The sequence below is a fragment of the Danaus plexippus genome, chromosome Z, assembly GCF_018135715.1.
Source record: "Danaus plexippus chromosome Z, MEX_DaPlex, whole genome shotgun sequence".
NCBI lineage: Eukaryota > Metazoa > Arthropoda > Insecta > Lepidoptera > Nymphalidae > Danaus > Danaus plexippus.
Genome location: NC_083559.1, coordinates 11,340,183 through 11,352,723, shown reverse-complemented (window position 1 = coordinate 11,352,723; position 12,541 = coordinate 11,340,183). Strand labels below are relative to the sequence as shown.

General features: G+C 32.7%; 1 protein-coding gene across 1 annotated transcript; it reads right to left on the bottom strand.

Annotated features, from left to right (window-relative positions):
* Positions 1 to 9,795: 9,795 nt before the first annotated feature.
* Positions 9,796 to 12,298, bottom strand: LOC116778079 (protein PFC0760c-like). Its single transcript, XM_032671947.2, has 2 exons — positions 12,139 to 12,298; positions 9,796 to 11,865 (listed from the first exon to the last, which is right to left on the bottom strand). The coding sequence occupies exon 2, from the start codon at positions 11,857 to 11,859 to the stop codon at positions 10,210 to 10,212; it is 1,650 nt and encodes a 549-aa protein (XP_032527838.2). The 5' UTR covers positions 11,860 to 11,865; positions 12,139 to 12,298; the 3' UTR covers positions 9,796 to 10,209.
* Between the last annotated feature and the right edge of the window lie 243 nt (positions 12,299 to 12,541).

Below are 12,541 nucleotides of genomic sequence, written 5' to 3'. Positions count from 1 at the left end.
CATCATAGGTGGCCGCGCCTCTTGGATGCTATCAATAGAAGGTACAGTGAGATGAATGACGACTTCTGTATTGTTAGGAACGTCCAGTTGAGAGCGAGCCTCACAACAATTACTGAACGTTATTGTCGGAACATTTGCATCGCTAACGATCTGGATTGTGTTCAAATTTTCCACCAGACAGTCGAGTTCCGATACGTTTTGTAAATGTCTTTTATCGGAGTTTGCGCTCATGCTCGGAGCCAGCCATTCCTTATCGTCACAACCTTCGCGCTCCACATCCGGAGAAGGACCTAGGTCGTCGCGGAACGTGGGTGATACACCTTCCCCGGTCACCTGCAAATCTATTAAGCCAGCCAAGTTAACACTAAAATTGCTTTTCGTTGTTGATTGCTCTTTTGTTCCACGAATTTCCTCCGCTATTATTCGATCGGTGATCGTCGCAATTTCTTTCTGTAATAATTGATCGTCTTCATAAAATTCCGACAGTCCTTGAAGATTTTCGTACCAATTGTTTTCTAGTAAGCTCGTGGTTGCTTTATTACGTTCATCGTCAGTTTCTTGCCGATATTTATCAATGAGTTGTTGAAGGGATTCCTCGTGTTCACGATAGAGTTTCTGATAAGCCTGACTGACGGTTCTCAGTGAGTAAAATGATCGTGGTCTTGGAAGCAACGAAGTTGAAGGAGAGTGAGCGGCAACGCTTCCTCGCCACACGAGTCCGCGAGCGCGCTGCCACAGTATTGCATTAGAATTAAGAATCCTTTCAAAGTCTGTAACTTGTTCGGCTTCACTTATCTGCAATAACAGCTTGTTTTCCGTCTCTTTTCTGCATACAGTCTGACACAGTTTCTTCTCACCTGCCTGTTTAAGATTAGAATACTTATTTCTATTATCGATTAATTTTGTGGGATGCTTAACATCATTAATATCAGAGGTTGAATGTTTGGAATCAGAGTTGTCAGCGTAAATAGGTATAGATAAATTTTGAATAGATACATTGTACGGTATTTTTTCAATGACTTTCCTTTTTTGCCCCTTGACAACGACGTTACTAACTTTATGGGGTCGTTTGATTTGACCAGTTGAAGGGTGTTTATGAATGTATTGTTTATCAGAAAATCGACAACGCAAGGAATCAGCGCTACGTGTGTTCCGACCATGTTGGGACCTCGGATGTTGTGTCAGACAAACACTCTTCGCCCTTAAAGGGACCTCTGTTCTCTTCTCTCTAATCTCTGCAGCCAGCTTGATAATATTCAGAAACCAAATAAAATTAATCGGTGAAAACGTATTCAAGCGAGCGAGCGACCGCAGTGATTCCAACTGACTGTCTGCAAATCATGCAGTGCTTTCTTTGAAAATTGTATGAACGTAAAAAGTAATTTATCGTGTTGGCGTGCTGTGGCCGATCGATTCCTTCAGTATGGCTGCCTAAACAGAGATGGGCATAAAATTTGCCGAATATACGATACACGGCACCGCTATACCCTTACGATATTACAGTTTCGTGGGGGAACGCAAAGCCATTTTTTTCTTATCTAACTGATAATAAAATCCTCTAGTCACGAGATTGATTTTGACAATAAATAATGTTTTGTTTTTGTTTGCCTTAAATGTGCTTATTCTATTATACGATACCAATTTGTTCAATTTGACCTGTTTCAACTGAATATATTTAAGTTATTACAGTAGGTAAATGGTAATAGTGAATTAGAGATTTTCGCCATGGAGCATAATGATAAACTATTAACTTTTATAACTGAAGGTTTATGTATAGATATTATGGTAACAAAAATTAAGCAGAAAATGCATAAACCAATTAAAAGAATGTATGTCAGTCGGATGCAGCGTTGGCGCTCGTCCAAGTTCGCCACAAAATCACGAATAATAAGGAAACAATTTACCATCCATCCCTCAATAGACTTTTGAATCGTATAGAAATAATATTATGAGAAGTAAATGACATAAATGAAATCTATTTAAAGATAATAAACGAATTAAATATGAGACGGATGCAAGATATTTACATGAATTTTAAATTATAACGGATTTAAAAACTGTATGTATGTGACATAATGAAGTTTTGAGAAGAAGTTGAAATGGAAATAAATCATCTCATTAATAATTATTATGATTTTGACATCGCTCGCTAACGAAACTATAATTAATACTATTTATTTGTATAGCAACATAAATATTTTTATCGTGCATTGATAAAATTATACGTTTCCATGAATCCGGATCTATTTATACAGTATAAAAACAGATTCAGAATAATTTTAAGACAAAAATAAGGAGCAAAAAATATCATAGTACATAATATAAAACTATACCTCATCTTTGATATTTATTTTCGGCGGCCGCGTTCCACATTAACACCAATAAAAATTCCTCATATGACGTCATAATTTTTATATTATGATCACTATGTGCATAACCGATGTCCGTCGCAAATAGCATATTTAACTTGTACACCGCTTCATGTTATAAGTTATAGGACAGGGGAGTGGTTACTGGCCAACGGAACGAGATGATTTATAAAAATAATACAAACCGTCGATGAAACGCTAGCGAAAATAAAATATAGCTTTCTGTTTTATATTTCGACAGAGTTGAAATAATTGAAGTGTGACTGTATGTGACATCTATATGTTGAATCACTTTAAACTACGCTTCAGTTCTATGATACGAGGTCATAAGTAATCAAAAACAATAAAAATAAAACTAGGGTCAATAGTGTCATGTTGTGTTAAATGTTGTTGGCTTGTTGTATACAGGCTGGTTCCGATCGATAAAAGAATTTATATTAAATAGAAACCCTGGGAGCTATCATATTTGTTACGTAAGCAATTGCATATAATATATTTTCGATTTATGTTCAATTATACTAAACGGTTATACACTTTGTTTTAATAATTACTGGGTAAGTAATAAATGATTAGAATCGTAGAATTTGCAAATGATTTTAAATTGTCAATTTTGTCATCTAATGTTATTTAAAGTGGCACATTGTGATGTATCGTAGACGTTATACAATCATTTATAATACATTCGCGTTGAAGGTAAACATATTTATATATGGCAATTATTTAAATTTTGAATATAAGAAAAATACATAATACAAAATCATTTTAATAAAACGAGCGTTTCCTGTTTTTTTATCATATACTTATTATATTCATTCTCGTTTTTTGAATTATTTTATTTAAAAAAAAGACTTTTTAAGAAACTAACAACTGTTATTAATGCTTCCAAACATTCAACCTCGCAAAAACTTTAAAAAATCTTTTATTTTTATTATGACCCAAACAAAGGATAACAATGGAAAATCCACCTTTTATGTCGGTTTTAATTCGGTATAATGACCCACTTACCGGCGATCAAAGAAGGCTTACACGAAGGCACTGTCAATCTTAATTCACCACCACAACACGACCAGTTACATATTTAGCTGAAAATCAATAAATCCGCCAAGAGGACTGGCAGTTATCGAAAATCGCTGCGAACTAAACGTCCATTCAATACTGGAAGAGACATGCGTAGAACGCGCGGGGATATGCAATGACGCGCGGGAAATCTGACGTTTGACTTTTTAAATATAGATAATTAATGTTGTTTACATTTGATAAGAAATTTTATTTATTCACTCGGACTTATATTAGCGAATAAACAAAAGCTTAATATTATTTATATATTCAGATACATCAGTAAAGCTACTGAAATTTAAGCGCAGTCCTTAAATTTGTTTTTCTTTTAAAGTTATAATAGTTGCGTGAACTGGAAATTGACACTTCGTCAATAACAATACATTAAATTATTGTAAATAATATTCATTACATACATAAAATATATTTTACTAATAAGTAACCTAAAGTCGAGACTATGTAGTTTTTAAAATAATAAAATACGTATAGTAAGCGGAAAAATATTAGTTTTATTTATACCTTCACCTTATTAATACGTATCAACAACCCCGCCAACTCGGTCAAACGCCCTTGTATAATGCTGTACAATTCAAAGAAACCTTATTCTTCAATGCACCTAAACATCGAGTCAATATAAAAATATCTAGGGTTATATCTCCCCGACCTGACCTATACTGTAGCCTCTTATACCACTGACTACCAGTTATGAGTGTTATGTAATAAAATATGCAACTAAAAATAATGAGGATCGCTTCAAAGGAAATGTTTTTTTATTACAACTAGGTGAGTTTCTTAATAATAAAAGCATTTTTGTTTGCTTTGGAAAATGCGTGCATGCGTGCGCGAGCACGTGAGTGGATGAGTACGCGCCTACGTGGTTGCGTCAATGTGTAAAAAACAAATTGGTTTACACTACTATCTTTACACCCACTTTTCAATTTTAGCAATTAATTAAATTTTAAACGAAAATGTTATTAACAGCTCTATCTTTAATTTCGACTATTACAAATTCACCGAAATTTTTTTTTGTTTTTTTTTTCTCTTCAAAACCAATTGTGTTGATCTAATATTATAAACAACCTTTAATTTAAAGTTTATTAATGTTCTCACATTTGTTAGTTATTTTGTTACTAACCAAGGCGGCAATTAAATTATGCCTAGACAGTAGTTAAATGAAAAACTCATACATACATAACAAGCAAAACCTAAACATAACCGTATGCTATGTGCAAATGTACTTTAGATAGTGAAGGTACATTGAATAAATATTGCAGCTATTGTAAATATTTATTAAACATTTAATATATTATCTAACTTAACAAACCGATGTAATTGAAAACACAAATTTAAAAGGTTTCGTTCTATTTATAACGGACCAAAAATGATATCCACGGAAGAATTTTTATATTCTTGAAACAGTGTAGAAGAAATGATGGACCCAATTTGAGGTGAAAACAAATATTTTCATCAATATAAATTTAGCCAAAAAATTATTTTGTTACGCTGTTTGAAAACAAATTGTATCTTTCATTATATAAGTCTTATGTAACACAGCCCTGGACTTCAATATTTAAGATCCAAGTAATCTTCAATAAACACGAAACAGCCAATCCAGTTTATTAAGCAATCAAACTTCAATCGGCAAACCAAATAAAACGTGTGAACAACCTCGGCCAAAGCTAAACATCGGATATGACTTCTGACGCCAATTGGTTATATTCTTAAAGGTTTTCAATTAAATAATGTAAAGCAAGTTTCATATTATCCTTGTTTTTAATTATTGACAGAGTGATATTCCATTATTTTTGCCGCCCTGAGAGATATAAGCAGCAGTCAGTGACGCAAATTTTCAGTCTATTCGCGATGATGACTACGCACCTAATAATAAACGATAGTTTGAGGAAATTCATTTTATTGTATACTTGTTGCTCCACGCAGCTTCGTTGATGACTATATAAAACTGTTTATCTGTTTATATAACGGCACTAACTGCTGTAAATTTTCACCGGAACTGACATCCTATACCCACCCTATTTCATCAGACAAAGTTAGAATGTATAATATTATTAGGAACTAAAAGCGGTTCTGTAACTTCAATATCCTATTACACTCCGTGGGAAGGTTATATAAACGTGGATACCATTCATTATATTGCAAATTGCATTGGGATTCAAGGATAGTCGAATCAACTCTTGTTAGACAAGAACGCCATCTTAGATCGTCATGATAATTGAGTTATTTATGTACCTATATCCATTTTATTTTCTTGTTTTTTTTTTACTTTGTAAAAAGTTGATAAAATAACATTGTCTGCATGCGTGCCACGTAGTTTTTATTTTTAATATACTTGGCTTGCATGACAATAGTTCATTTTTTTTTTATATTCCTTAATTTTATTATAAGTATCAATGGCGAAAACGATTTTAGCAGTTCTATTGAATTTTGTATGTCAATATTTATGTGCTATTCGCACCTTAACACGAGTCTATCTACACCTTAGCACGAGATAGTCATAAGTTTTCTATTCTATTAGAAGTTCTAGCCATTTATTGAAGGTTGTGTTTGTTTAATTAGATTATGAAAACTTATCGTAAGTTAACCTTCATAATACATTAATTCCTGTTTTACCATATAATATTTATTTTTCGTCTGTCCCGTTATGGTTTCTTGAGAAACAATAATAAATACTCCGGATGCCTACTTACTGAATGACAGGAAAATGTACATCTGACGTTAAGTGGATCACTGGTTAAAAACTGCAATATCACGGGAAATAACATATCATGCAGGAAAATAGTAGACAATTGACTTTAATTTTTAAGTGAATCACATTGCACGTGAAATTATTATTTTTTCCCTTTTCTCGGTGATTAACGAAACCTCTGGACGTAAAATGTCATAAGAATGTCTGGACGTAAAGTGCCTACTCTAATTATAATAAGATGCTGTTTTGCCAACCCTATTAATATTGGAATAACCATTTCAAATATGTTACAAGGACAGCCTATTAGACGGACGGTCACATACTAATAAGTTTGAAGGTAAAATACTTTAATAATGTACAGGTTATAGATAAATAAAACTAGTCGTGAAGCAGTAAATGCTGCACTTGTCTGGTATCGATCCTTATATCTTATTAGGTAGTTCAAACCCGCCCCCGCATCCGAGAATTAAGTTTATGAAGTGTTCATTTTCAAGTATTTATAGACATTGTAATATAAATTTGATTATGTATAACTGAAATGTTGCTAGTATAGCGTTTGTTTAATATTTCTGTAATGTAATATGACATTTTCTTTTTTTACTTTAAATAATATCAAAGCACTTTATATGTAGAAAACACAGAATCTAAATAGAGTATTTTTTTATGCTTTAGGAAATCAATATAATTTTCTTTAGTAAAGTTTTGTTTGCCTGCTGGAAATATACAATTTTGAATATTTTTCCAACTTTTTCAATGCAACGTAGTTTTTATATTTTATCTTCATATTTATTTATTTAAATTTTAGCATACAAAATGTACTGAAAGGATTATTATATTATAGGCATATTAAACAGTAAGTATTAGAAATAGTGTTGCCAAAAATCGGTCTTGATCTCGCATTTTTGCAAGAACAAGACCAAGACTGACTGTGCAAGATTTAAGCAAGAACAAGACCAAGCCTGCAAGACTCTTGCGTCTTGCAGTTAAGACTGCGGGTCGTTTCAGGGAGTAAGTACAGTAGTTCGGGGTATACGCTTACGGACTCGGACTAAAAAGTATATGATTTTTTTTGGGAATAATGGGTTTATAAAATACCAATAGTGAATGAAAATATCCATTAAAAGAAAAAAGAATACATCCCTAGTTTAGACCATCGGTATTGTGTATGATAGTGAGCGGTACCTTGTCGGCATCATCAAAGGTCGGGTACTGAGCGGTGCCTTGCCGGCATCATCAAAGGTCAGGCATACTGAACTCTCATAGAAATTTTTGCAGCTATTCGGAAGTACAAGGTCAAGATACACGTGCGGTGGCAGCATCGGCACTGATGGCTTAGGTCGTGGGTTCAAACCCCAACCGGTGTTAATTGAATTTTTGAAATTGTCATGAAATGTTTAGACAATTATTAATTTGGTTGATCTTTATCACGCCTATATTAATTCAAGCTCAAAATCTACCTACTCTGTTGTGTTGTTCCAATATCTAAAGTAACGTTTAATAAATAGCGACAGGCTAATCATTGCAAGACTTGCAAGATTCTTGCTGCAAGAACAAGACCAAGACCAGGTGTATTAATGCAAGATCAAGACCAAGACTGGCCAAGTCTCGTCTTGTTCTTGCATTTGGGCAAAACTAATAAGAAATATATATTAATGCTACTATAAGCTGTTTGTTGATAATATGTGAACTCTAAATTAATGTCTTCTTTATATAAAAAAAATGTTATAATCTCTTATTCATGTAAGCCGGCTTGAAACCTAATAATTTTAACTTTAATGTCAATCCCGAGTAAATGTTCCTTTACCCAAAAATATATACTTAGTCCGCCATAAATATTATTATAAATAAAAATGAAAAAATATTCCGTTTGAATTCGGAATCCGTTATTTCAATTCAGTGATGTTTCTTATTATGGCGCCAAAGTATTGATTTTTTTTTGTAAAATTAACATGAAATAAGATGGGGCTAAAGAGAAAAGTAAGTATGGACTACACACACTATACATAAGATATCAGTTAAGTGTTAGTGTTCCGTTCTATCAGTCGGTGGAATAAAACCTGTCCTGTTTGTGACTGACAAAATCTGGCCATCCCCTTAGTATTCAAACGAAAAAGGCACAAAAACTAATGCCAAGAAGTTGTAAAAATACCGTATATAGAACCATGAAACCTTTTTTTGAAAAATGGCGTAGCCCTTGCAGCCTATAAGAAACGCACTGGTCATTTCTAAACTATAATTCAAACCAGTATACGGTGGTAAAATTAAAATAAGGGAAAAAAATTGTATATGCATGAGTACTATAAAATGAGTGTATTTATTCTAAAACTTTTAATTTAGTTCCCATTTATCCAAAAAAGTATAACATGAGCATTATTCGGCTTGAGTGACAATAAGAATGGTCTAACCCACATTTAGTAAGAAATGAACGTTCCATAATTCATCAGAGCTGGCCATTACCTTGTCCTGATGTTAATTCACTCGACAATGATTTGTGGCCAATTTGAACACTCGCTCTAAACGCCATGACAATTTTGTTGCCCTAGAAGAATGCTAACCATTAACAGTGAAGAATTTTCTAATGAAGAGAGTGCGTACGATTGATAATTATCCTCAACGTTTAAAGGATTGTATTGCAAATAAAATTTATTTATTTTTACTTAATAATAATAATAATAATTAAAAAATTTAATAATTAACACAGCAGTTTTGTGTTAATAATTAAAAGTAAATGAAAGCTTTATTTTATTTTCTAACTCATAAACATTCCTGTTGTGTAAGAAAAAAAAATACCTTTAAGTAGTCTATAAAAATTAAAGAGGCAGTAGGTATTCGATAAGCCTAGCCATAAACCAATATTTGATTGACACTTCATATTTTTGCTTGTTCGTGTAGAAACTAATGCGATAACAAGCTTACAAATACGAGGGGTGATCCAAAAGTAAAGATTATCATAATAATACGCTGCGGTTAAAGTTACAAAAATTATTTATTTTTCTCTATAGTCTCCTAAGAAGTCAATAGATTCATTAAAAGTTTTTCTAAACCTAGGATACCTGTAGAAAAATATCTTTGACTCTCACAAAATGCCTCAACAGCTGCCAACTTAGCTGTCATCTTCAAATTTCCGTCCTCGTAGATGTTCATGACACAGAGGAAAAAGATAGAATTAACTAGACTGACTTGAAATCAACCGTCGAAATGTCCAGTCGACTTTCTTCACGTACAACTCATACAACTCAGCTACGTGCCTGATGATCACTCTTCGATCTGCCATCATGATATCCTGTATCTTTTTGACATTGTATTCAGTGGTGGACGTGGATGGGCGTCTTTCGCCATGTTCATCTTCCCTTGATGTTCAACCCAACTTAAACTTCTTGGCTCAAAATATTGAGGGCCAGATTGGAGATCAGGGTCAATGGTTTACACCAGGTCGTTGCGAATATGTTTGGAGGACATTATTTTCTGAGATATTTTTGATGACAGCACTGATTTCATTTTTCTCTAATTATGTTTTCACTTCAGTTGTCAGTATTCAAATTAATGTTTAAACCTGGATTCATGGACTATATATATATATTTTTTTAGAAATACCTGATTATCCTTATTTCTGGATCGTATATATGAGAGTAAAAGATTTGATAGGCTAGTACAAAATGAAAGTAATTGTTTAAAAGCAATACTATATTTATTTGGCAAGAGTTGATCACATATTTACAAAAAACAGTAAAGTCTTCAAACAAACTTATAATAATATCGTAGCTGTTGTAGCAACATGATTTAGGTTGTAGCACAGCTGCCAGTGTAATCTTAAAACTATATCAAGTATTGTATATAAAGTAAATGTATATAAATAAAATAAATTAAGTAATAATTAAGTACATCATTGGTACATCACTTTGGATTGTGTCATTATAAATAACAATACAAATATGTAATAAAAGAGAAACATTATAAGTAGATTATAGGCTTTAGAATTATTATCCTATGTAAATTATGCCTATTTACATTTATACTTATATAGCATATTGAGCATAGTGAGATTTGGACCAGTGTTTCATGTTAGATGGTACCAGTTGGCTACATATTCTGTTGCAGAAATTTCTTTTCATTTATGCAATTTTCCAGTTCGTCATGATACTTGTCAATTTTGGAATCAAACCCCGGACTCTGTATGTCACAATCGAAACTATTCCCTGTTATAACTTTCTCTTGGTTCAGAGTGGAGTCAAATCTGACCTTTTTGCTTGGTGTGTAAGTTCTATTGTTTGAGAGATCGTGGTTGTCGATAACTCTTTCTTTCAATGGCGTGATGTTTGTATTTAGTTGTGTGTTCCGTATCGTTTTTATAGTTTCATACTGGTGCTCTTCATCGTCCAGCTCTTCAATTTCAATGTCATCAGAGTTGTCCAAATTAAGTGCAGGATTCTCAATCCCTGGCTCCGGTTTTTCAGTTTTTATCTTTGGAGGTTTCCGAGGTACCTCATAAGGGTTCAATGTAATGTTATGCTCAATTTTCTCACCCTTGAACTTTTTTTTCAATGTCTTAAACACTTTCTTTGACAGTTTATTGCTTGCTTTTAGTATATGGTGCTTCAAATCTTTCTTGCTGTCATTAGATTCATTAGGATTATTTTTTTGGCTGTTTTTATTCAAATTCATGATATCGACAGCGCTGAAGTGGGATACGTCACAACCTAAGATCTTACTTTGTTTGTTAAAAGTGTCTGCCGTTCCATCCACCACATTTTCATAGATGGGACTCTCAGCTCGGTAACTATCTATATTTTCATAGTCATGGCTGGTTGATGATTCATTCACTGTTGATATAGTACTGTTAGTTTCACTTGCAAACAGTTTCCTGGGTATCATATTAGTTGGTGGAACATTTTCATTCATTTCAGTCATGTTATACTCCATCTCTGGATTGTTGTCTACTAAAAATGGATTCTCGCCTAATGGCACATCATTGACGTCCAGATTTGGATCCAAAAATGGGTTTGTAGTTTTCTTTTGTATTAGTTTCTTCTTTGTAATGATTGTAATAGTTTTTATCTCCATAATATTACTTTCGTTTAAGTCATCGTCTAAATACAAAGACTGGTTTGATGCTGCCGGTGAGTCTAAAGCGAGCCGATCAATAAAACTTAAATTAAGATTGCTACTATTGTTAACAAATATTTGATTAGTGACATTTGTTTGTATGTTTGTCGTGTTTATTGCTGATATATTATCTAAATCACTTGAAAATGTAGCTGTGTTCAATGACTTTTGTTCAAGAACAGAAATCCCCGAATCTAATTCATTCTCTTCAATATCTAAATTGGTTTCTTCTTTGTTGTTTTTTTTGTCATAATGTTTCATTCCCCTATTCACATCCATTATATTGACATATATAGGCTCAGGTTCAATATTTTCAGAACTGGTTGATTCAATGAGCTCATTATCATGCTTTATATTCTTCCGGACATTGTTAAGTTCTCGTTGAAGGAATTCATTCACCGCCGCCTTACTTATACCAAGGTCCAAGGCAGTGTTTTCAAATGCAGAAATTTCAGAGCTTTTAGCGCATTTACGTTTTTTATTTGGTGTTATTTCCATAGCTGTGTTGCACATGCGATCTTCATTAGCGAGTAGGTCTAACGCGGGGTTCAAGTAAACGTTTGGGCCACTTTGAATTTTTCTTTTGGTTGATTTAATTTCGAATTGATTGTTATCTATCGAGTTCATTTCTCACTGTAAAATTAAATATTTTTATTAATTGTTTATCAAAACGCAAAATTCATGTCGATTGCTTTTCATAACAATAAACAAAATGGGTGACTAAAGTAAACCAAAATCAACAATTTCATCCTAAATTAAAGATAATATAAAACTCGTTTATCTCTTAAAATATTTCTTATAGAAAAATCTGGCTGTTTATTTCATAATCATTGATCAAATTTTTAACCGAAGTTCCATTTAAAACGATGTAACGTCGAAATAAGTTTATAATAAATTAAATCTTACCCATTTAAACGAATTCTCAGATACCTTGATTTTAAAATAAAGGAAATCAATTAATTCCAAACCATTTAAAGCAGTAGTTGTTAAAGAAAGCTCTTCGAAAACTTTTGTGAACTTCGTAATTGTAAACGAATAAGGACAGGTGCGAAGTGACGGTTATTTTTTGACAGTTATTTGTTTTACGAACCATAGAGTAGGAGCAAATTATTTAGGCGATAGTAATTTATGGGCAGCATTAAGAAACATTTAACTAAGAGCTTGAAGAACAATCTTAATGTTATTTGAATATTTACGATTACTTTGTATATATTGTACTACCATTATAAAGACACGAATATACACGTATTCTTTAAGACTAGGTAGGGACATTAAGAGTTAATAATTTTAAAACCGTAGGTAAAATAAA

Bases quoted from the DNA above. Each gene is read 5' to 3' on its own strand.
- LOC116778079 (XM_032671947.2), bottom strand. From the start codon at position 11,859: ATGAACTCGATAGATAACAATCAATTCGAAATTAAATCAACCAAAAGA.